The 25,535-nt window shown below is 38.9% G+C and overlaps 2 protein-coding genes across 8 annotated transcripts in view; one reads left to right on the forward strand and one right to left on the reverse strand.

The window, feature by feature from the left end:
- Positions 1 to 21,316, forward strand: part of ZDHHC20 (zinc finger DHHC-type containing 20) — a 39,313-nt gene extending 17,997 nt beyond the window's left edge. For 5 of the 6 annotated variants that reach the window (XM_026073722.1, XM_026073719.1, XM_026073721.1 and 2 more), the window contains 8 exons: positions 1,070 to 1,102; positions 1,941 to 2,061; positions 8,681 to 8,813; positions 10,428 to 10,554; positions 11,835 to 11,924; positions 12,982 to 13,097; positions 13,518 to 13,595; positions 15,809 to 21,316. In XM_026073722.1, the coding sequence (XP_025929507.1) occupies positions 1,070 to 1,102; positions 1,941 to 2,061; positions 8,681 to 8,813; positions 10,428 to 10,554; positions 11,835 to 11,924; positions 12,982 to 13,097; positions 13,518 to 13,555 (658 nt within the window). In that variant the 3' untranslated portion in view covers positions 13,556 to 13,595; positions 15,809 to 21,316. The remainder of the gene's footprint in view (positions 1 to 1,069; positions 1,103 to 1,940; positions 2,062 to 8,680; positions 8,814 to 10,427; positions 10,555 to 11,834; positions 11,925 to 12,981; positions 13,098 to 13,517; positions 13,596 to 15,808) is intronic. The other variant, XM_026073724.1, reaches the window with a different exon arrangement.
- A 1,042-nt stretch (positions 21,317 to 22,358) lies between these two features.
- MRPL57 (mitochondrial ribosomal protein L57) lies at positions 22,359 to 24,041 on the reverse strand. Of its 2 annotated transcripts, none has more exons than XM_026073725.1 (2): positions 23,936 to 24,041; positions 22,359 to 22,858 (listed from the first exon to the last, which is right to left on the reverse strand). In XM_026073725.1, the coding sequence occupies exon 2, from the start codon at positions 22,851 to 22,853 to the stop codon at positions 22,542 to 22,544; it is 312 nt and encodes a 103-aa protein (XP_025929510.1). In that variant the 5' UTR covers positions 22,854 to 22,858; positions 23,936 to 24,041; the 3' UTR covers positions 22,359 to 22,541. The 2 variants fall into 2 exon arrangements, with proteins under 2 accessions (XP_025929510.1, XP_025929511.1); XM_026073726.1 differs by lacking the exon at positions 23,936 to 24,041 and adding an exon at positions 23,613 to 23,921.
- Positions 24,042 to 25,535: the final 1,494 nt, after the last annotated feature.

Genomic DNA, 25,535 nt, shown 5'->3' on the forward strand with positions numbered 1-25,535 from the left:
CATCACTTTTTTGTGTTCATGTCTTATGTGTGTCAGCCCTTGCATAACAGCTGATTTTACTATTTGTTCCACTCTCAGCCCCTCAGTACCTGGATTTCAGGAAAGAACAGAATTCCTCCTGTTGGTGCAATATTATTATTGCAGTTCCATAGACTGAAGTGGCAGAACTTGTTAGGAAATGTGCTTATAGCTTTATAAAACAATGCCTATGTAAAAGGATCAGTGACTGAAATTAAAGACAAGTCTGAGACACCAGCGCCAGCAAATGCTTATTATAGAACTCTCTTTTACTGTATCTTGCTTCTCCATCTTTGAAACACGCACTTGCTACCAGTACTGGTAAAACCCTTTATTTCAAAGAGCTGCAGAATTACACGCCTTAGACATTTCAAAGACATTAGCCTGATTCTGAGTCATCAGAGAAATCTATAGGGCACTGAAGACTGAGTCTGTGAGTGAGACTTCAGTAGGCTGAGCTCACGGAAATCTAGCTAACTAAAGAAGTAAACATCTTTTGGCTAAAATCAAATTTATTAAGAAATACAGTGAATGTCTGTCTGAAATGAGTAGCCTCTGTCCTTACACTGTAGCTGGGTGAAAAGAGACTATTCAGATTGCCTACTGTGCTTTTCTTTTCCTCAGTGAACTCTGAAAAACAAACAACAAGCAGGTAGCAAAAATAGCCCTAAGGTAGACTTAGTTGAAGTGAATGCCGGGCTAACATACGTTATCCACACAGCTCCAAAGGGTTTGTTTTAGGGTTTGTTTTCTCTCAGTGAGCTTGTAAGACTAGTGTGGCTTAATGAACTATGAATAACATGTTTTAATTGTTGCTCAGTAATTCTCCCCTTGTTGAATTTTGAAGCTCATCCTGATTCTTCTGAATCTCACTTAGTCCTTTTGGGTGAGAGGATGGCTTCTGTAATATGGAAACTTGGCATAATGAGGGGAATTAAATTAAAAAAAACGCCACCAAACCAAAAACCTTTAGAAACTAAAAGCATATGTCTTAGAAAGTAAATGTATTTTTTGCTTTAACTTACTGGAAATTATCTCCTCTCTCTTTCAGATGCGTGCTAAAAATGGACCATCACTGTCCATGGTAAGTTTAGGAAAATAAAAAACAGATCAGTATAATGTGATGACATATAATGAACTGGATCCTACATGCTGCTTCACAAATGTAAATTTTAAATAAAACTTGATATTCATAGAATTTCTTGAGGTTTTGATATGTGTAAATATATTTTTTTTCCTAATGTGTTTTGCAACTTAGAATTGTAAGCCCAGTAACCCAACTCATGCACTCTCGCCTTATACAGAGAAACAGTTAACGAGACCTATGAAAAATGACATTTCTTTCTTTTGGTTAGTTTGGTATTATTATCAGGAGAGAAGGTATCTACTGCACTGTGAAATTCAGTTCTCCAATTCTAGATCTATGGTAGATAAGATCCACTCAAACAGTTACTCTTTTGCAATTTGTATTCACTGCTAACCAATAAAAATATTACCTATCGTCATTACAAAAATACTGCTATCAGTAGTTGACTTGAAGGACTTTTTGCGACCAAAGCAACATCCACAGAAATTGATGGAGACTTGTATTATCTTCAGCAAGGACTGCAGTTAGTTCCTAGTACGTGAGAAGCTTCCTATACAGACTGTATGTATCATACGCATTGCTAGCTCATGGCTTGTCCTGTAGAACTTCTTGTGGGGGCAAAATTTATGGGAGGGCCCAGATCACTTGGCCTGAGGGAAGAAACTTTGCTCAAAATGGTGGCCGAAAATGCTTCTGAAAAACTAGTGCCACCCTGTTTTGGACATACTGATAACACCATGCACAGTGTTATGATGCTCTGCAAAAACAGCTGAATGTATTGTTTTTATTTGTTTTTTATATCATAATAACCTTTTTCTCTTTCCCCTCCTTCTAGGGTGAATAATTGTGTGGGATTTTCTAACTACAAATTCTTCCTGCTGTTTTTAATGTATTCCTTACTGTACTGTTTGTTTGTTGCTGCTACAGTCTTGCAGTACTTCATAAAGTTTTGGACAGTAAGTTCTAAGACTTTTTTGTTGTTTGTTTAATCTTGCATGTGTTATTGAAGGCTACATCAGCATGTTGTCACTCACCATTTACTCTGTTTCATAGTTCATTACCATTAACAGTATCAGTTGAGGTGACTGAAGCAGGAGAACCCTCTGAATTTTAATGAATTGAATGTATTACACTGGCCTGGATGAGTAATTGGGAAAAGAAGTTCCAATGAGGACACTGTGCAATTTCTCTGCTCCATCAAAACTGAGTGGCACAGCTCAGGTTTTTTTGAAACTATTGGATATAGATATGTAGATATAGAGAGACAACTAGCTCTATCAAACAATTACATATATGTGTGTGTATATATATATGTATGTATACACACATGTATATATAAAAATATTGAAAAATGTCAGATATAAATAACAATTTTGTATCTTCTTAAACCTCTTTATGGATACTCTGCTATCAGATAAGGCAGCTGAACTTGGGAATTCACCAGTCTCTGATTTGATGTTCCTATATACAAGTATTTGAGCTTCATATTAGTGGCTTTTATTGATCTGATATGGGTAGAATATTAAGATACATACAATATTAATAATATCGATCTTCCTTGCAACTATTACCAGTTGTCAAATGATCTATACACCTTTATTCTATTATCTCTAGAAAGATACATGTATGTGAAGTATATGCATCCGTGTACATCAGTGTTGTTCCTCCTATCAGTTTTGTTCTAGTTATGTTCCAGGCTGAATAGAGTGTCTTCTGGTGTTGTTCCCTTTCATCTCTGAAACCTTATACTGTTCCTTCTTGTCTTTTAAGACAAAAGAATCTTCTCTTAATTCTCTTAACCAAGAGCTACATTAACTAGCATGGGAAAAATCACTGTGAGTGGAAGGCTGTCCATCACATCTTTTAAAGTTAATAACAGCATATATTTCTTAGATGCTGGTTGCTCTCTGGATAGCTATGGAAAGTAGTAATTATCTATAGCTATAAAAATAATCATTATTGGACCAAAAAGATTTTGCCAGGTCAAGGTTAGAGAAGCTTCATCATGTATTCAGAATAGCTGTACTTTGAAACAGTTGTCATCAGATGGGTAAGGCAAATGGTGCAAAAAGTACGTTGTGTTTATATTCATCTAAGCCTAAGGTCTTCACCTAAGGTCTGATTTGCCAAAGTGCTGTGTCTCAGTCTCAGTTCTGTATAGCTGCCTGTCACTGGAGAGCAAAGAACTCAGTGGGAACTGAGCTTTCAGTATTGTGTGAGATGAAAGCTATAAATATATTTATCAGTCGTAATTGTGGCTTCACACATTTGCCAAATGAAATGGTCTGATTCTGCTGTTCAGTCTTGCTTGACTGTAAATGGTTAATTTTTTAATTTGTGATTGTGCCACTCCCAGACATCTGCCTGGCTGCTTTCCAGTGCTTTGTATGCAATTTCTAATGAAATTGTAGATGCGCTCCTACATATTTACCAGTCAGTGCTTGAGCAAAGAAAATGAATTTGCTTGTCACCTCACTTCATAAGTGTTACTGCAGTGAAAGTCCCCAGGACATCTGACCACAATGAACATTTAATACTACCAGCATTTACAGCAAGCCTATTCCAAAGCCCGTTGGACAAAATATTGAAGTGGACCCTTGAGCAGAGGAAGTAAACTTAAGAGGGTTTTTTTTAATGATTCAGTTGATTAAATGCTTCCTGCAAGAATGGGCTACTTCTGGAATATGACGCTATAAAATGTAGTTGTGTGCTTGCACTTGTTGCTTTCATTTCCCAATTACTTCCAAAACAGAATTTTGTAATGCCATGGTCTTACAATTCCAGTAGAACTCCCACTCACTTTACTTGTATTAAATCACTTGTTCCACACAGCTAATCGTAATAGCTATGATCTTATCAGCTAAAGTAGCTTTCCAGAAAGAGGTGGCAGCGCCATAGTTGTGTAGGCTTGCAAAATTTAGTATGACTGTAGTATGTAGAAGCTCTTCTAGGCAAGTGCTGTTGACTGCAGAATAGACTCCTCAAAGCTTCCCTTTACAACTGTATCAAGATTAGAGCAGTGTACTGCTGTTGCGTGCTGTCTGTAGACTGCTTTCATATACTGCTGATATTCAGTTTTCTGTTTGCTACAGCGTCAGACAGATAACTTTTCATTTTTTCTATTTGGGCTCTCTAGATTTCCCCTCCCCACAAAGCCTAACTCTCAGAAATGTTATAGTCTACCTTCAGAAGTTAGTGTTTCTTTTTTGCTTCCTCACAAATGTTTTCAGAGAAAATGTGCACCAAACTGCTGTAGATATACAGTGTTGGGATGGACAATGAACTGCTTTTTAGGGAGTATAGTTTTGATCACTTCAGAATCTGCAATAATGCGATTGTAAAGATGTACATGCTAACTACACAAACTAGCAATCCAGGGTTTTGCAATGTCGATAATACTTGTATATAGACACAACACACATGCAGATACTTGCAAACATTGTGAGAGATGCCCAGCTACCTCTTTTGTTGAAGGAAAACTTTGTGTATCCCACATGTACATGCAAGATTTTTACATTGCATCTTTCATGCTCTATGCAGAAGTGCTGAAGAAAGATGTTAATACCATTCATGCAATGACGGGGCAGCCGTGCTGGCTGCAGATGTTTACCACAGGCTTATACTCTGATGTGGGTGTTAAAATCCATTTTGTAGATCAGGGGAATGTGAATGACTCCTTTTTCTATTCTCATGACTCCTTTTCCTGTATTCATGAAAGTTTCATTTCTACCTAGGCAATTGTCAGAGATGAGGCGATAAAAGCTCAGTTTAACAAAATGTGTATGACAAAAACACCAGCACTGGCTAAATGCCCAGTCACGGAATCACAGTCCTTGATGCCTTGCTTACCTAGTGCACAGTAGTACTTTCCAGTGTATATTTGTATTGTTGGTATCCACTTGCATTCTTGCTATCTTCCCTCCCCCTTGAAACATGTATATTTTCCATTTTTTTCAGCACCTTTCAGTGTCCTCTAAATTGTTTTGGCAATCCTGAGTATAGCTGACTCAAGGATGTGATATGTCTTCTGAGGCGGATGGCACAGGCTTCTGAAAAACTCAGGCTGTACTTCAAAAAAGCAATTCCAGGTCCTTAGCTACAAGTTGGTCCTTTAGTATAGAATACAGAAGAATGTGTGCCAGATGTTCTGAATTTTTTCTAGAATTAAGCTAGACCAAGCTACTAAAAGATGAGTAACAAGTCAAACTCTGACAGCAAGGTTTTCACGTTTGGCTTTCTTTTTTTCTTCTTCTTTAAGTGAGATGTTCAAATGACTCTGTGAAGGAGTTTGTAAAGAACCTTTCCGAACAGTGGCTGGCTTTTGTCTGTTGTGGGTGCTAAGCAGCCCAAATTCTGTTGTGCAAATCGCTTCCCTTTCTAAACTCTGGAGCTCTCTCACCAGCAAGCTCTGCATTCATGCAGCCACTGAGCACGAGGATCTGAAATAACTAACACCTGAGGTTTCACTCCCTTTACACATGCTGTGGCACATGGAGCTAGCAGTGCTGCTAGAACACAACTGTGAGTAAGGCTGTGATATGCACTCAAAATCTGCACCGTTCTCCAGGAAGGAATTCGCCTTTTTTCACTCGAGTTCCCCAACTGTCATTCAAGAACTTACAACCAGTGGCTGAAACTGCGTGGTCAGAAGTGGTAGATGCTCCCTGGAGATCATGCAAGTTAATCGCGCATGACCAATTCAAAAAATCTTTCTTTAGGTAACAGAGCTACCGTTATAGGAAGATACAACTGAAGTAACCTTATTTTCTGACCTAAAAGTTGATTATAGTATTAATGCAAATATGTAAGATACTACTAGAACACACAAATGTGTGCTTTTTGTATAATGATGATTTAAAATGGCCAAGGGAAACAGTTTTTACTTGTCTGGCATCTGCTTACATAAAGGCTAAGCTGTTATTTCTCTTTTGAGCTTCAAAGCCGGCTGGCCTGAGAATTCTTTATAGAGGACTATTTTGTTTGAATATGGAGCTCCAAAAGAGCCCTATAAAATTTTTAATGCTTTAGAAGTACTTTAGGTTCCCATTATATATGGTCTTTCTCTTTACAGTTATCTAGTGAAATGCCTGAACCTGGAAGCTCTAATTCTTTTTGTTTTTGTGTACACTGCAAACTCTGGTGTTGCATTAGCAAGCCTGACTCTTTGGGTATATCTATGCCATCAAGAAGTTACAAAAATTATTCTGGAAATCATGTTTCCCAGGAAACTGCAGTGTGCTCTGAAGTAGGAAAAGTCACAGTAGTTTTAACAGGGAGGCCAGGAATAAGCAGCAATTGGAGTATGCCCTTTGCTAGCCTTGATTTTAAGGAATCACAAAACACTTTATGTTCCTAGGGTGGGGAAGAGGGGCTGTTACAGAAATTGTCTAAATAAAACTATATCCAAAAAAAAAAAAAAAGTAGTAGATGAGGAACTTGAACTTAGCTGTCAGTTCAGAGAGCTGGACTCTGCTATCGCTTGCTCTAGAATGACCTGAGGGAAGCCAGCATTTTTGAAAATGCTGTTAATCTATGCCAGACTCCATGTTAAAAGCTCAGGCTCTCCCTAGGGTTTCTGCTCAGCTTAATAGCCATACATCTTGTCTGAAACAGATTTGTTAAGTGTTAGCATGTTAGCTAAGATGACTAATCTCACCATTTAAATATAAAGTGTAGAATTTAAAATCTAATTTAAACTAAGCTTTCCTTTTGGAGGTAGAGTTCCCTTTCTTCCTTTGTTTTCTTAAGTGCTGGTTTAATTTCAGGTATGAATATCCCATACACAAATCTCAATATTGAAGRATATTGGGAAGAAGAAAACAGTACTGGTATTTATGGGTTCTTTTTTTTTAACAAAGAAAATTAGGCAAAGAATGGGAATTTATTTTTTATGGTCTTGGCTGAAAGTGCCTCTAATGATAATAGATATGTTCTGAAGTCAGAATGATTTTGTAATTTATAAACCATTGCTCTATACCTCTGGAGTATTCTGGGTTTTTCCGAGTGGTTTATGTCGTACCCAGTATTCACATAAACCTTACTTATGATGGAAAAAAATGGCAAAGAATGTGTCTGATGCAGTCATGCTGCTCAAGCTGAGCAAACCACTTGAAAGTATGAACAGCAGTACTTGTATACAGCAATACTTTTATACATCAGTAGAAAATGTCATGCCTTAGAAGCTGGTAATATGCTCTCGTGTACTCTCACCTCCCTGTTCTTGGAGAATGGGACTGAGACTGCTGATGGGCCTTGTAACCCTGCACGCCCCAGAGCACCTCTGCACACCGACCATTTCGTTCTTGACAAACCCTGTGCTGTGTTCAAACACTTTGTCTTAACGTAGTATTAGTGTGTAATAAATTGTCTTTGTTTGCGCAAAGCTTTGCCGCAGGAAATCTGCAGAGAATTGTCCAAAGGTAAAATCCAATATTGATGTAATTATTTTAAAATTGTTCCTACTATAATTTTTCAAATCCAGTCATTCATGATAGCAGTTTGCAGCATAATTGAAAGGAAGGAGTCTTGTAATCTGTGTTCCCTATGTAACACAGGCCATGTAAGTAGCTATAGATAAAGCTGTGTACTTGATTTTAATCAAAATATATTTGAGATATCAGCCTCAGATAAGTGGGTGTATAGGATGACCTAATGGAAAAAGAAATGGCAATAATGCTAACTATAATGCTGAATAAAAATAGCCTCTCTACTTTCCTAATGCTGCTAAAGGTCAGCTACTTAAAAGTACAATGGTTTTGAGGATATGGAACTGGCATAGTCATTGTTACAAATTTCATTGGCCTCTTGAAAGTGCAACCCTAAAAATAGTTGTGTTGGGGGGTGAAACTGGCTATCAGATATGGGTGAGGAGGTTAGTTTTTATATGATGGTTGTACTGAAAACATTTTTCATATGGATCTTCTGGTGAATAACTTGCCTGGCCAGACGTGACAGATTTGTTCAGCTAGATACATGCTGGTTGTTGCCTGAAGTTGAGAGCTCCTCAAAAGGAAGATCAGTCCCAGGCAACTGGTCTTCTCTAGTGAAAGGTTCAGTCTTGGAAACACAATGTGACTGGGCCATTTCCCTTTTACTTTCCTTGCACCAGTTCAGAAGTAGGTTCAGTATTACTAATTTGCCAGTAAAGGGTTGGGATGTTTTTGTTGCTTTTTCTCCCCTGCAAAAACAGTGATTTCGGACATGTTTTCCCTGTGTCTCTCTGGCTGCGGCTGCACAGTCAACATTTTTTAGTAAGGGGATTTTTTTTCTTGCCTGCTTCTGGAAATTCAAAAACTAACCAGATTGGGAAGTGAATTGTACACAGTGTTGTCAAACATATGAGCATGTGCACTCCTGTTACTCAATTCAGAAGGGGGAATTCATCAGCCCTAATTACTGTGAGGCACCAGTTTCACATAACGTGGAAGGGGAGCCCTGCTTGTGCTGTTTTTCATTGTGAAAAGTGAGAGGAAAGACCTGTAGCAGATTGGGTATGGAAGGAAATGTTTAGTCATAATACTGCATTGGTTGCTAAAAAGCATTAACGTGTTAATCTCTTTTGCTCTTTCTTCCCAGAATGAATTGCCAGATACCCATGCAAAGTTCCACGTACTTTTCCTTTTCTTTGTGGCAGCCATGTTCTTCATCAGCATACTGTCACTCTTCAGCTACCACTGCTGGCTAGTTGGCAAAAACAGATCAACCATAGGTCAGTTACCTGCCGTCTGCAACTGTTGCTTGTCCAGCAAATTGACAAGTCGCTGGGAATGTGAGGCCTACAGGATGTGCCATCACATTTGAGGAAAAAATTTAAATATTGTATAGTAAGGAACATTTTTGGTGAAGGTACTATGGATGAAACATCCTTGGTTGCAGGGCATGTGGGAGAATAAAACTTAGGTAGTGGGTTCTCTGCTAGAGCCAAGCGTGTAGATTGATGATGAATGTTGATTTCTTTTGTTTGTATTTTGAGATCCCTGAAGCACTGTGCATTTCTGTTGTGTTTTTATATAGTGTTAAGTATGTAACAATTACTGCTTGCCAGTTACTTTGTTATAATACTTATACTAGCTGAATGGCCCCAACCCGGATGGAGACTCTACTCTGTATAAATACATTTTGAAGCAGATCCCAAGGAGTATTCTTAAGTCTTGTAAAATAAGAACAGACCTTGCTATTAGAAAGTGACTTGTAAAAGCACTGCAGTAAAAATGGAATTGCTGATGCGCATTTCCTAAATATACAAGAGTAAGAGATGCCAATAATTCCTGTGCCTGTTCTAAAAGGCATTATGTTGACCAAGTAAGCAAGTTAAATGCATTAGTCAAAATATCTGAAGTTCTTGCTAAAACATTTTTGAACATGTTTTTGCATTTTTTTCCCACAATTTAAGAAGTCAAAATCTTACAGTTTTCAATGGAACTTAGTTTTCCATCCCCAAGAATAAATGGGTTAATTGAAAGTGAAATTATTTTCAGCCTGCCAGAATGTTTTGATGGGAAAAGGGAATTTTCTTGATTGCTTGATGGGAGGGTAGTGTGAATCTTTTTGTTTTGACGTCTCTGCAGCTAGGGAATATTCACAGCCCCTCTTCTAGCTTTGAAGGAATTTTAATGTGTTCCCTGCCCAAAAGTCAGTGCAACATAACTGGGTACTTTATTTCCTTTTTTTGATCATGACTGTGAAAAGACAAGCCATTTGTCTGGGGAGAGCTATGAATCTCCTCAGTTCTTGGCCAAGGGTGTATAACCAGACTGACTAGAAAAATACTACATTAACTGTTTGGGTGGTTTGCTATAGTTGATGGTGTGTCCGTGTTTCTAACATAATAGATCTCATCTTTCTCTGATACCACGGGATGCTCTTAATTCAACTTCAGACCTTGGCAGAAGTGGAAAAAGCTATCCTGTATGGGCTTTGGTACGATAATGYCCTATGGTAAATTGCTTATTTGTGCAGAGGAGTGGTTCTTCTGCTCAAGAACATGTACAGGCCAAAGAAAGAGCTAGCCACTAATGAAGTAGGGATGTGGTATCTTTGGCATGCTCATGCTACTTAGCTCTGTCTGAAACGTTATGTTAAATGTAAAGGGAAAAAGATAACCATTCCTCCTGTGTGAACTTTTTTACCTTTCATTGTTTTGTTGTTGACACTGTGGGTTTTTTATGCTAATTACTCCAGGTGACTGTTACAATTTTTCCATAATAGACATCCAGGTGACTCCAGTTTACCAGATACTGTTTTCACAATAGAAAAGTTTGAATCTGTTTATTCCTCTTTCCCCACCCTCATCCCTTTAGAAATGTTGCTCTTTCTTTTACAGAAACATTCCGTGCACCCACATTTCGCAATGGCCCTGATAAAAATGGCTTTTCTCTTGGATGCAGCAAAAATCTGAGGGAGGTTTTTGGAGATGAAAAGAAGTATTGGCTACTCCCTATTTTTACCAGGTATTCAATCTGAATGGGAATAAATTGGGGAATAAATTGGTTCCATGACTCTTACCTCACTTCTGTTTCTCCCAAAAATGAAGCACAACTGAAGAGCCTACTTGTAAATCCTGCACACTGAAGATTGGTGTGGGAATTCTGGAGGAGACAACTGAGCAAATTCTGTACAGGGTTTTCATTCAAAGGCAAGGGCCTCGTTGACAGGGGCCTTTTAAATATGGAATTTTGGAAACCTTTGAGAAGTATGTTTTGAAGATTGTATATGTTTTGTTGGTAGTATTAATATCCAATTATAGAGCAGAAATCAGCAACAGAGAGGAGACCCAAATACTTGAGCTTCACCTGCATTGAAAAGGACAACAGTCTAAAAACACCCTCTCCTGCCCCAACAAACTTGACAGCTTTCCCTTTGCTGTGGATGACAGTTTTTTTATTGAAAGCCTTAAAGTGTGTGTAAATAAGTAGCAGTACAAAAAGGGTTTCTGATATGGTGGAAAATACTACTTTTAAAATTCCTCAGCTCAGTGAATTTTAAAACCCCTCAGTGTTAGGGGTGTTGCAGACTATCGTCACAGAAGCTTGATGAAGCAAGACTGAGCTGCTGCCCACTCCCACCACTCCAAAATGTTAGCAGAACAAAGTAGGTGCCATGTTTCAACACTGCTTTGTGGGGTTTGTGTACCAGCTTAAAATGCTGGTGAACCATTTTGCTAAACTGAGGTCTGGTAGTAAACAGCAGAGGTAATAGCATCTTAGGTTGCCTCAGCCATTTGCTCAGCTAACATGAGTCTTCATGTGATTAAAAAAAGTGGAAGCTGTACTGGAGATGGATCAATCTGCTTCCCCAAAGTATTTTAGCTTGATTAGACTTGCTTTAAAAGAAGGCTTAACTAAACTCAAATGATGCCTGATCACCAGAATATTATTTATGCTACAGCTTCCAGACGTATAAATACCAGATCATCTGACTACCTGTGCCCGGTGGTTTGGGGGAAGACTAGGGCTACAATCTAGAGAATCACTGTGTTGCTTCTGAAACATGTAGGCTAGCCCTGTGCTCCGTAGCCCATATTGAGTGACAGGGTAGGAATTACTTGCACTCCAAAATCTAATTAGCTGATCATGAGGCTTAGTGGTAGGACTACCTTGCTCAAGTCTGGGGTTCGGTGCTGCACTCAGTAATTGCTTTGGACCTGTAGCATTTGCCATTTGCATGGGTACTTGATCAGTTCATTTAAGTCAACAACAAACGGTGATTTAAATCTTTGTTTCTGGTTTAGTTTGGGCGATGGGTGTAATTTTCCAACTCGTTTGGTGATTATGGATCCAGAGCAGCTTACTGTCTCAAGCCAAAATGAGCCTGCCAAAAGGTAACTAGAGCATTTAAAATGTTAGTTTTGTATTGCTTTGTATTTCATCCAGAGAAGATCTTGTTTCAGAATTATTTTTGTAATTCTTTGTACTTCTTGTCAGGTTCAGAATGAGTTTGTAAGCCTTCAGAGAAGGATGGGGTGAATCAATACTAATTAACTCAATGTTGTCTTGATGCAGAAAGGCTGTTTCTTGTTTTTGACCTAAAACTGAAGCTATGGCTCTAAGAAAACAGAGTAATACAGAAAATAAAGAGCTTGCTGGCATATCTTTGTCTTTGGACTTAGAGTTGGTTGCTTTTTCCAGAGAGAAAAATAAAAACATAAAAGCTCTAGCGAACAGTGAATAATGATTCATGAAAAAAATATTTATTTTAAAATAAGGAAAAAGGAAGGTATATGTTATTTGCATTTAGCCTCCTCCAGCCTGCTTAAAAAGGGATACTGAGACATAGATTCCAAGAGAGGCTGATCTGCTGTTGATTCTGCTGGTTTTCAGCACTGGAAATGTTTCAGCTCATTACTTTATATCCTCTCAAATTTGCATGGTTTGTATCTTCAGTGTATTTTCTTGCTTCAGATTCAAAGACATAGTAGTATGTAAAACTTTTGAGGATGTTTACACAGCCATTTTAGAAGCCTTCTGTTTAGTTTGGTGAATTTATAGATGAAGGTCTTTGTCAACAACAAGGACACCTGGGTTATCGGGTGTTATGGGGTTTAAAGACAAGACTGAGATGTTGCTTCAACTGCAGTATAACCTGTAGAATTTACACAAGAGCAGGACTCTACAAATTGCAGAATATTCTTTTGCATTAGAAAGATGTTCAGGAGAATGGCCTAGCTTTTACGGATGGGATAAGATAGCATTAGGTCCTCATTTCCAGATAGTTCTGGTTGGGCTTCTTTTTTAACTATGTGGCAGTAGCATTCTCAGTATACCATTTTTTGTCTATCAGTCTATTAGAACTATAAGTGACATATGTCACTTAAGGGCTTAGACTGTTCATTGGTTACTGCTATTACAAAATTCCTGTTGACTTTGCTTACTTTTCAGCTCTGTATCCAGCCAGCCCTTTCCTACTCGACCACTCAGTGAATCACAGAATCGATTGCTATCCAGTGACTGTCAGTGGGTAGAAAGTGGCTCTGAAGAGGAAAATGTTAAATCAGGTAGCCTGCATTTCTCCTGGGTTTTTTTGTTTTGTTTCGTTTTGTTTTTAATTAAGCCTCAAAAATCCTTTGGAATTGATTGAAGTCTGGTAGAAGAGAATTTGTTAAACAGAGTCAGGTCAGCACCTTTATACATTAAGGCTGACTTGTGTGTCATGATCTGATCTAAACTGGTTATTACACTAAGGTAATGAATAGATAATTCTGGCTTTCTCGCTTCCTGTTCTGAGATATTTTAGATTTTTACATGTCGGATTAGGGGGAGGAAAATATTTCTCTAAAGTAGGCACAGCATTGCTGTTATGTTTAGGCACAAACTACCTAATGTAGTTTCTGTCTGAAGTCACTAAGTCACATCATCTTTACTATTTGTTGTGCAAATCTGCAGAAACACATAATTGAGCTTCTCTCACATTTTAGGTACAAAAAAGCATATTATAGTTTCATTGGAAAGCTGATCTCAGTTTATTACTAACCAAGCATCTCAATGAGAAACAGGTAAGACCAAATAATTGATCACTATTTCTATATATATATGAGTAAACTAAAGCAGACACCTTGAGTCTGTCACAAGTCACAAGTCATGGAATGCAGAGAAGTCCTCTAATGCTCAGTGGATGAGTAATAAAAAAATCTTAAGTTACAAAATGGCTATCCAGGAAGACAAGAATAAGAGTAAAGCTGTAGTGCAGGAAACCTGGGCTGGCTTGGCCTGAGATGAGTCAGTCTAATCCAGTCATTAGACTGGAGTGGGTAATGCTGTATTTGTTACCTGACCAGTGAAAAGATTGTAATCTGCTAAATAGGAAATTCCAGATGAAGCCTTGATACTCTTTCAAAGAACAGCTCCTTAACCATATTTTTTCATGAACATATATTGATTTGCCATGCTCTCGTCTTATACGTTAAGAAAAATGTGTGTGCGTGAGGAAAGAGAGGTCAATAAGTAAATTCCGTGAGCACTGTCTGCATACAGACTGCTTCGTCACACCTGGATTTGACAGTGATCTTCTTTATGTAAGAGCTTCTGTGCACAGTCTCCCTACTTGGCATTTAGGGAATTCAGTGAGTGCATATATGAAAACTTCCCTTGGTGTACTTCTGGTGACTAAATTAGACTACTCTTACGTTGACTTCACAGTGTGGTGAGCTTATGAACCTCCATTAATTTTTACTTTCTGCAAGAGCAACAAATCTCACTTGGATAACTATCTACCATAATTGCAGTGTGCTGAGTCTTTTCCCACTTTTCTTCTTTTCTTTTTTGTCCTTTTTTGACTTTTTTTTTTTTTTTTTTACTTTTAAAGACAAGATAGAAGGCCCATATGAGGAAATGCATTTTTGTGACCCCTAAGGAAAGTGCAGCAAAAACTGGGAGATAGAGGCATCGTGCAAGGAAGTGCCATTTTCTTTGGGAAGAAAACACAATATTTGAGTGTGGGGAGCTGAGTCATTTTAGGATCATTTGTCTATCCTAAATATTTTAAAATAAGCCTATTGGCGTAGAGTCATTGTCAAAAAAAAAAAAAGTCTGTCTCAAAGGTCTTTGCGGAGGATGGTATGATGTTTGGAATGATGTTGGTCATACGGATCAGTGTAAACTCTAACAAAACCAAAATTAGACTAGTTAGTGGTACTTCTACAAAACCTACTCAACCATGAGTAAATGGTTAACATGAATAAAAAAGATGTTTTCCCTCCCCCCTCCTTTTTTAACACCTTATATAAATGTATAAATGAGTGTCCGAGCAAGGGATTTCTCTCAGCCACTAGCTATCTAAAAACTGATCTGATCTAAAGAGGTTGCTAAGGCTTTTCCACTCTTCACAGAAAGAAATAAATAACTTCTGAGACCAGTTCATCCCAGCAGTCTTTGACAGGGTTATTATTGAATGGGCTTAATTCTCCTTTCCACTGACCTAGAGAGGGCATAAGAGACTGGCTTAGACTATTAACTGGTAGTCGTTTGAGATGGATTTCCTTTCTCTTCTCCCTCTCTTCCTGAAGTCAGACCAAATTTAAGAAGGCAAGATTGTGTGCTATGTGTAGAACTTTCCCAAACTGCTGTAGTTTTAAGAGCTGTATAATTAAATGATACATAATTGAACCCAATGCAGAAGCTTTTCATATGCTTTATGTAAAATAACAGTGTAACTCCATAGCATGAAGTTTTAGCTGTTTTAAATTCAGATGGATTTGATCCCAGTTTCTTTAGGCTTGGGTCATTAATTCCAGTCCCCCTGCAACTGCAAGCAACCATGCAAAAGACAGGAGATCCAAAACATCTGTTCCATGCACTTTCCAATACCCTTTAACAGACTGATAGATGTATTTTTCAATTTTATACCTATAACATGCAGCAGGAGCAATCAAAGTTATCGCTGACATAAATCTGGCAATTCAATCCAAAATGAATGAGCAGTTCTTGCCAATCTGGGATCCAAGAGATTTTAGTCACAAGCCAGTAGTAATGGACGGACATTCTTGGTGCAGATAATCTTCTAAAGCATTAGAAAAGGTTAAAAAAAAAAAAAAACACCTCCTAGAAGGCTAATAGTTATGTATTGAAGTTAGTTTAACTGCTGTCCTGAATCAGAAGTCTTTAAGTTACGTATGTTTTGTTAACTAGGTACATTCTTATAATGCAATATGATCTGTTTTTTCAAAGCTAATGGTGCAGTTCCACTGATTACCTTATTTTGTTTCATTAGGTTTGTGCAACACATTTTGTGCTTGAATATTACTTAATTTTGTTTGGAAGAAGTTGCTCAGTAAAAAATGGAACATGAACATCTTAGGAAGATACAAGAAATTCAAGTTTCTGCACAGTATAATGGATTCTTGTCAGCACTACTGCAGAGCAGGGAAGTAAGACAGATGCCTTAAGATTCTTAATGTGCATTTATGCACACTGAGTTACATACTGCTACCAAAGGGCCAAATCCTGAAGTGCCCTGCTTGGATGCACAAGGTCCAGAGTGGGAACTATGCATTTCTGTTATGCAGCAGTGGTAGGGGTAGGTAGATCTGCAGAGACCCCTACCTCCCCACAGGCAAACTTCACACCTTATGCGCTGCAGAGGTCACTTCCGTAGCACATCTCCTGGGTACAGAAAGGAAAAAAAAGAAAAAAAAAAGGAAAAAACAACATAAAGCATGGCTGGTGAGTCTGAAGTGCAAAAATGCAACTATATGTAGCTCAAACACCAGGTGATGAGAAAGGGGCTGGATAATGTGATCCCCCCTCTTCCTATTAAGCAGCCTACCCCATGATCAGCTCTGTACGTCTTTTGGGATTGAGGATTCCTTATACTAGCCATGCTTTGGAGCAGTGCAGTGCCAACAAAGGAAAAGCTTTTTACTTGGGTGTTGCTTTTTTGCTTCAGAATTGAGCCCCCTCGTCATTTTAACTTGATTTATTTAACCGTATCAAGAATATAACTCAAAGAAGTGAACTTTATTTTACTTGAAAAAGCATGGATTGTTACTCTCCAGCAATTGCCTATCATCATGCAAAAAAAATGCCAGTCCAAAAAGGAATTAACAAACTATTACATTTTCTGTTAATGTGTGCTGTGTTCTGTATGAGGCAGTAAGAAAACAGCAAAGTACCCCTGAGAAAAATCTTATTGCAGTTGTGTGTTGTTAGAAAATGGAACTGGAAGAGTACTGCTTTTTATATGGGACTCTTGATGGCTTATAAATACTGTTTTATACTTTTGTTTTATCTTTTTAATAAAGGCACATGTTTTTATTGGTTCTAAATTACCATTTAAACATATTTCAAGTACTTATGAGAAAATTAGTGTTGGATCATACATCTGTGTTAACACACTGAAACTTTGTATGCTTTAGTCTGCCACTGTCCATTCTAAGTGACACTGACTGAAATTGCTAAAGATGAGTGCTTTGTGCAGTGACATACCTTGTTCACAAAAGGCAAAATATGTGTTTCCTGTGTGAGGAATAAAGTCCATCCTAAACTCAAGACCTACAGCAAACAACATTTTTCTTTCCTACTCCTCTGTAGAGAAGACTGCTAAATTATCTTTGGGTGGTATTGGCATTTTGCACCTAGCAGAAGTGAAAAATACTATATTCTTATCTGTAGCTTTTCTGCTGTTTAGCAGGTACTGATCACAAACATGAGTCCTTTTGATGCAAACTGAAGGTAATAGCTGAGTTGGTGATCAGGACAAAAGAACCTATTTGGTTTCTCTCCCAGACTGATTGCTACTTAAGTGCAATATGTTTAGGGTGGAGATACGAAGGTAACAAGTATACTGTAAGGTATGAAACAAGTATTTTGTCTTTGGGAGGCATAAATTGACTGTTTCTTAAATAATATTCTTTTAGTACAAAAATACTTTGAGAAAGGGGACTATATGAACTTATAAGCATGTTTTGGTCACCCTGGAATATTCCTGAGACAGAATTAATGGTTCAAACTTGCATGTTTTATAAAAGTTGCAAAATGTCTCATTAAACGTTATACTAGAAATTTTGCATTTGCTGATTTTAAAACTTACAAAAAACATTTGCTACACAGTATCTGAAAGCTTTAGCTTTTTCCTGTCCAATGTCAAATGAATGTGCTTACGTGAAAACAAGCTGTGAGCAATATTGATGTGTTGAGAGAGAGAGAATGCATCAGCCAAATATCGTGGATGAAGAGAGGGGAGACAGAAGATTTCAAGTTCGGATTGCCCTGCTACCTACCAGAATTCACACTGTCAAACACTGGTGGAATTGTAATGGGGGGCGGGTCTGAACAGCATCTGTCTTTCATTGCATCACTGCCATTACAGCCAAGATAACAAATACATGCAGAGTTGTCTTCTAGCAGAACTAGAAGGAGAATCCATGTCTCTAACATGGTAAATCTTACTGATTCAGCAATACAGCCTGTGCTGCTTTGTTTGTTTGTTTGTTTGTTTGTTCTCTGGCCTGAAGTGCTCGATATACCAATATGAATACATACCTACTGCAGGCTAGCGTCAGTATAGCATGGTTGGTTTCTCAAGTGAGTAAAGTTGAACTGCAGGAAACACTGCACATAAACAGACTGGGCTAAATCCGTGTGCGTTCTCTAGCAAGCTGCGATCTTCTGAAACCAGTTCTTTGAGTATCTGATGGCCCTTTTTTGTGGCTTTTCTTTAAGAGCTGATGTTTCTGACATCTTTATGTGGATCACTAATACCATATTTTATCCCAGATTTTTCTCATATGTCAGATAAGAACAGTAGGAGAGCAGTCTGCTTGGGATACTGTTGAGGCAGGAGCTGCTGTTGGTGTAAAAGCAGGTATTATGGAAAGGTCACTGACAAATATGAAACATAATGATTCAAATGTGACCCTTCCAAATTCACACACACACACACACACACACACACCCCTGTTTTAGAGAACTGATGAGAAACCCTGGTTTGATATGGTGAAACACCATGACACTGAATTAAATTCTCTAAGGGAATTGTATTAGTGAACTCTGTCTAAGGGTCCACCAGTGCGTGGGATGGTGGCCTTACAAGCCCTGGCTGCAGAGGAGGCATTACATCTAAGGCAGGACAACGTCTTCAGTTTTGTCACTTTTAGAGTACTTGTCCTGACAGCTCCCTAGCGGTAAGCAAGGGTGTTCTGTGCTGTGTCAAAGAGTATGATAGGCAAAAGGAGGGAGCAAGCCAAGAGTGAAAAATAACCTTGATGAGGACAAAAAGCTCTTTGGGTGTTGAGTTGCAAGCAGACTGTTCCCAGTCATTGCTAGCAGGGGCAGAGGGTCTGTAGGAGTATACCAGTAAGTAGGTCCCTTCAGCCCAGGCCTGTGCACGGAATGGCTCAAACTTCCTGTTAGTGCAGTGAGAAGAGCAGACCTACCTGTTCAGGGAGCAGAGAAGGGCAGGGAGATCCGTCCACAGAAAATGACTGTTACAGCATGCTGGGTCATGTATATTTTGATTTTGTGCTTGCTCTAACCTGCTCTGTATCAGCAAGTATTGAAAATACTGTGATTGTCACTAAGAAATAACAGCTCTTAAGCTTTCAGATCCCTCAAAATAATTGCTATTGCAAGCCAGAAATAATATTGTAGTTACTTTAGTTATTGTAGGGTAGTTGACATTGGCTGCAATCACAAATTGTGCTTTAGTATTTCTTACTGATTTTTTTCTTTAAAAAATAAATATCCACATGCACACAACACACACACACACAAAATGACTTAAACTCCTAGTCTGAGGTCAGAAGCCTGACACAGGATGAGATTTCAATGTGAAAATTTCTCCTCAAAATTTATGAAATGTCTTAAGGTGATAAAATAGTCCCTCTGTGGATGAGGCAAGGAGATACGTAATTAGAAAGAAATAATTGAAACCACTTCAGAAGCCTCAGCTAATACTTCTTTTCCCTCTTATGACAATTGATTCCTCTGCAGACTGCACTAGATGACCATAATTGCTGCTCCTACCTAAGGTATATTATGGGAAGGGGGGAGTGAGATGTACGAGTCTCGGTCATAACTGACTTCTTAGAATATTGTCCTAAAATTGTAATGTCACAAGTTAGTTGCACAATAAGCTTTTAACTGAGAACTTGTACTTTAAATTTTCAGAGGGTAGTTCTAGAGGGAGTTCTCGCACTTAGTGATTTGAATAGAAATTAAGGTAACGTTGTTAAACTTTCCCCTTTACTGTGGCATGCCCAGGTACCAAGCCACTTTTGGTACACTAGTTGTAGAAACTGGGCATGTTTTCCAGAGTATTAAATGTGTAAACTCTTGAAGTACTGTTTTTTTCCTTTTGTTTGATCTTGTGTGGCTCTTCTTTATTGTAAATAACCTTTTGGGTTTGGATGCTTCGGTTAAGTTCATTACCTGAAGTTACTTTTATAATAACCATTCAAAGTACATCTGTTCAGTACAACATGAAGTATGGTCCCATTGYAGCTCACCAGAGCCCCAAGAGGAGAACAGAAGCAGCACTTGTAATGGAAAGATTAGCGTCTGTGGCGGATGCATCAAGTTATGCACTTGATCGGACATAAATTAACCAGATCTGCCCACATCTGGAGCAGTGACTGACCATATTTATAAAAAAAATACTTTTCAACTTCACACTATATGTTCAGAGGACCATGTCTAAAATCATACATAACTGAGGGGTTAGGGTACGCATTTAAAGAGGCTCCAAATAGCAGTTACTTTGACTGTAAATGCAGATCAGCAAGAGAATGTTTTTTCATAATACCTAGAATATAGTTAGGTGTGCAAGTAAGAGGATCTCCTATCCCTAAACAGCACCAAAGAGAGCAGCTGCATATGGTTATTTATTATAATACTGAACACATTTATTACACTCATTTTATCAATTTATTTTGTATATATAGACAGCTTTTTGTACGCATTTTTCTTAATCATAAAACTTTCATGAAATGTACTGAAAAATGCAAATTGCAGTTAATTTTAATACTGATTAAAACTGTTTGACTGTTTTCTGCAGCCATTACTTGAATCTTGTTTCCATTAGGTAGTAAAGTCTGATGTTTACAAGATTGCTTTCACTGGTTTTAGGGGGTTTCCCCTCCTTTCTTTCCCCTCCCCCTGCAACAAGAAATTGAGAGCACATGCTTAGCAGTCAAGCAAATGTGTTGGGGATAAAGTATTGGGATCACCTTTATTGGCACCACAGCATTAATGGTGAAATGCAGATTCCCTTCTGTTTACACTATTTAGATAACAACTTACTTGCTTAGCATGTTCCTCTCTAACTTGTCCTGTTGCATCAGCTTGAGTATTTTAAGAAACTTAAATCTTTCTGAATTGTAAATATTTAAAATCATAAAAATATCACAGAAATAGGCAACAGTCCCGCTGTTAAAACCTTGCCCCCCTTTTTAAACTTATATGAACTAAACATACCTGGTTATCTTTGCAACTACATTTGTATTTGCCAGCAATAATCACCATTTGCATTAGTCACAGTGTCTCAGCTGTTCTACTTCCATGTAATTATTTTTAATTGTGATGTGTAAATTTGTAATGAGCTGTATTTAAATTTGAAGTGTAAAAGGTAAATATGTAATAATGACACACTTACTGTATTTTGTACATTGCAGATAGGAATATTCCTATGCATAAAGAAAACATGTTGCCATTTATAGTTTAATACTTGAAGTAACTTTTTAAAATGGGCTTTTATAAAGGAATTAAATATAAAGTCACATTACTTTGCCTGGAAGTTTCTTCATATTTTTAATTGTACTGTGCAATTTCTCCCTATGTATACTTTTCCACAAATACTATATTAAGCCATTCATAACCATTGGAAGATTGCAATCCAAATTTTATACATTGGTGTTGAGACCTGTTCATACATCTCTGATTACAATTCATGTTTAAGAAAAAGTTGTACCGTTTTATGCCCTCTTTTCCAAAGTGATAAAATATTAATGGGTTTGACACTTGACTTCATCAATGAATGCAACATTGACTTAATAAAACTATCTGAAATATTCTGAAAATTGCTTAGATTGCATATGTGTATTAGAACAGTGGGAGAAACTGCCTACATGGGAAACTTTCTTTAACTGCTGGTGGAAATAATAGGACTTTCACAGATTGTAGAGTCCAGCTGTGACAACCTATGGATTACATTCACTCTTGATATATCTTCCAGGTTACTTAAGTCTCAAGAGGAAAAAAAAAAGAAAAGAAAAACCACGTGGCTATTCTTTCAGGAAGGTGTAAGCATTATTTAGGAAACAGACTGCAACTCAAAAAAGTCCCTTTAGATCAGAATTAATCTCCAAGAGAGTGCAGTACTGACACTGCATTTAAATTAAATTCAACTTTTTTTTCCCCTCAAAGTTTAAAAAAAGGAACATTTTATAATTTTCCATTAGTTCCAGCCTCATACATATATAACTTTATAATTCCACTCATTGATCCTTGCCTAGACTTGAGCCTAATGAAATTAGTACATAATTAGCTTCAATTGGGTCCCAAGTATTAATTTAATTTACACAGAAGTATCCCTTCAGAAAGGATAATGACCAGTAAGAGCCATTTTATCGGTACAAGCAAATAATCCCTTTCATCATAGCAAGTATGTTCTAGCTTTCAAAAAACAAATTAGTGAAGCTATAAATCTAGTTCACATCATCACAGCACTTGGAAACTTGCACTGTTTTACAAGAAAAGTAGAACAGATGGTAGAGAGCCACACAAAGGACTTCTTTTTCTAATGAGCCAATAATAAGAAAACATCGTATTGTTTTGCAGGACTACTTTTAATGTAAGATTTCATACAGCATGACGAAGGAAAGGTTTTCAGAAAAGTCTCGTTTGTCATCCACCCTTCATTATTACACTGAATACAAAACTACCATAACAGGTACATAACAGATTCCATGGTAGCGCACAACACGTCCAATACAAATACACTGTGTCATTCAAGATGTCCACTTTTTCGATACATTTAAGTGGTTCAAATGATCCCTGATATATCTATGCTCAGGAAACTTGGATGTTAGCAGGGTTCTGAAAGCTTCCCATTTTGCATGTCTCCCTTCTGCATTATGATTGTATTCCTGTTCCTGTGTCAGGTAAGGTCGACTCAGCCAATATTCATTCTCTGCTTCAATTTCCAACCTTCGGATCATCGCCTGCTTCATTGAAAGGGTAACCGCTCTCGGTCGCCTGTATTTTCCAATCCATTGTTTTCCAGGAATTCTCTTTCGGAGTAATGCTGTTGTTAAAAACATTATACCTTAAAATAAAAGCAAAAAGATATAAAATACCCATTATCTTAGAGGAACAAATTACAAATTTAACAGGAAAAAAAGAAAAATCCCCACATATTTATTCCCCTGCCTTTTCTCTAGCTGTTACAAAGCTTAAAGTTCAGAACCTGATGTTGACAAACAACTACTATGTATGGTAGACAGTACAATGACAGACATATTGGAAACTTAAAAAGGAAAAAAAATAATTTAGCCAGAGTTTCACTTAATTACCCTTACACTGAAATTATAGCATGCCCTCCATATGTTATCAAAAATCCAAAGGATTCATTGTATTCCTTATTACTTCAAATAGCTAATTACACTGTTAAAATTGGGAGTATTTCTTGTTTCAGCTAGATATGGGTTCTCATTATGGCCTTCTCTCAGTATTTAAAAGTTTCCAATTAGAGTCTCTCTACATAAGCTTACTAGTATGTACCATTACTCAGTCTCATTTCTGAACTAGTAGAATAAACCTTGTAGAGAAAGACAATATCCTCTATAATACTAACTAGCATAACTAGAAATCATTAATATGGTTTCCAACATAATCCACAGGTGTGACAAAAGGGTAAGAAAGGCCACGCTAAATTTACAGTAAATACAGCTGCTCTTTATTAACCTTTTTATTCGTCCTAAACAACCTTAACTCCTAAATCTCAGGTGTTCATAAAACTGTCAAAGCGGCCAAACACTTTAACTCGACCCTACTGCTAAAAGAAGCCACCCCCGCCTTACCCCGTTCCCACGGGGCAGCTGCGTGATGACTGTTCAACTCCCTGATCCGAGTTAACGCTGAAGCTCTGGGGCTCTGCGGGGCAGCTGCCGGACCGGCACTGGTACCGCTCGGTTCCCGGCTCCCCTCCCGGCCCGCACCGGTGGCCAAGGAAAAGGGTGTCCTTCACCCCCACTGCCCCGTCCGCCGCCGGGGCTATCTCCCGGCTCAGGGGACAGGCCAGCCCGAGGGACACGCGGCCACGTCACGGCTGAGAAGCGGAGAGAGCGGCCGCAGCAGCGCTCCGAGCCCCGCAGCTAACACGCCCTTCCCCTCCGCGACTCACCAGCTCCGGTAACGGCTCCAACGCCCAGAGAGCAAAACAAGATGGCGCCTCAGCCTAGCGGGCGTTGGGCCCGTCTCGCGAGACTGCGTGCCCTGCCGCTAGGCGGGCGGGGCCTCGCGGCGCCCAATGGGGTGCGAGGTGCCCGCAGGTTCGAAGCGGGCGGCGGCGCGCGGCAACGGCCTCGCGGAAGCAGCGCGCGGCGGCCCCGACCCCCGCGCAGCCGTTAACAGCCGCTCGCAGGCGCCGCGTCCAGCGGCGGGCTCGGCGGCGCCTGCCGGGTGGTGCTGGCGCCGTCCCCCCTCGGTCTCTCTGCTGCCTTCCTTCCCGCGCGCGATGGATGTGTCGAGGGGCTTCTTCGGGAAGCTGCGCGCTTTAGCTCTTACGCTGGAGAAGGAGGCGAAGCAGCTTGAGCGGGCTCTGCGCAGGGAGGACCCAGGTAAGCGCCCGGCCCGCCTCGCCTCGCCTCCCTGCCGGGTGTCGCCGTCCCTCGCTCTCGGCACGGCCGTAAATCCCGCGCTGCGTTTTGTCATACCGCTCCTTCCTCACAGGGAGCAAAGCGATTGTTTCGAAACACTTTGTAGCTGTCCTAGGAGGGGGGAAAGTAGTGATTCAGCCGTCTGCACGCTTGGTTTTAAAGCGTATTTCATCTTGTTCCTTCACGTTGCAATTACGAACACTAAAAGCATTGTATGTTATTAGGCTAAAGTGTCTTCTCCACACTTCTTAGTAGTCCCAGTTGCTTCTGATCGTTGTCTGTTATTTTACTCGTATGCTGTACATCACTTGAGCAGTCCATATCTCTGTAAATTGCTTGAATTATTCAGGCACCAGTAATCAGGGGCTAAGGGTCTGCTGAGTGGGATGTTGGACCGAGTCGAACTTCTCTGTCAAGGGTTATATCCTGAGCATAAAATAGGAGATTACAGGCAAATACTAAAATACTTGTTTGCATGATGATAACTTGTTTTAGAGCATCATCAACCTTTATCAAACGTTTTCCAAATTTATTTGTATCACAATAAAGTAGACTTTGTAAAGCAGTTTGAAGGAGGGAAAAAAAGGTGTAGTCTGGCAGATGCTGGAGAAGGAGGAGTACTTCTCCAAACGTGTGACAGCACAAGTACAAAAGACCAAATTGTTTGTTAGGACTTTGATGCATCTTAGAGCTATTTGTAATAGATTTGTTGTTTGTTTCTTTGTTTGTTTGAATTTTCTTCCTGCAACAGTTTGGATTTTTCCCTTTTCGTAAGTCTCTTGTGTATAGATTTATTTGTTATTTCCTGGCAATCCTGCACACCTTGGCACTTAGTTTTATTTGACGTCTAAGGTTCAACTGAAAAATGTAAAGCTAACACTGATCACATCTAGCTAAATAAGACACCTTCTCTTTCCCCCTCTCTGTTCCCCTCCCCTTTCTTTTTAATCTCTGGATTTTCTCTTTCTAATCAGCTCCCTGCACAGCTCACAAATGGTCCTGTGTTCCAGGACTTCTTTGTCCCCTCCTTACACAGATGTTGTCTGAGGAAGAGCACACATCTCTTACCTCCTTAGCTGGTGGGTCTGACTTCTCCAAGGAAAAAGAAGCCCAGGCCTGATTGTA

Source organism: Apteryx rowi, unplaced genomic scaffold (assembly GCF_003343035.1).
Source record: "Apteryx rowi isolate R43461 unplaced genomic scaffold, aptRow1 scaffold_376, whole genome shotgun sequence".
In the NCBI taxonomy this organism is placed as follows: domain Eukaryota; kingdom Metazoa; phylum Chordata; class Aves; order Apterygiformes; family Apterygidae; genus Apteryx; species Apteryx rowi.

What these genes read in the sequence shown, in the direction of transcription:
- MRPL57 (XM_026073725.1), bottom strand. Translation starts at nt 22,853, where the DNA reads ATGTTTTTAACAACAGCATTACTCCGAAAGAGAATTCCTGGAAAACAA.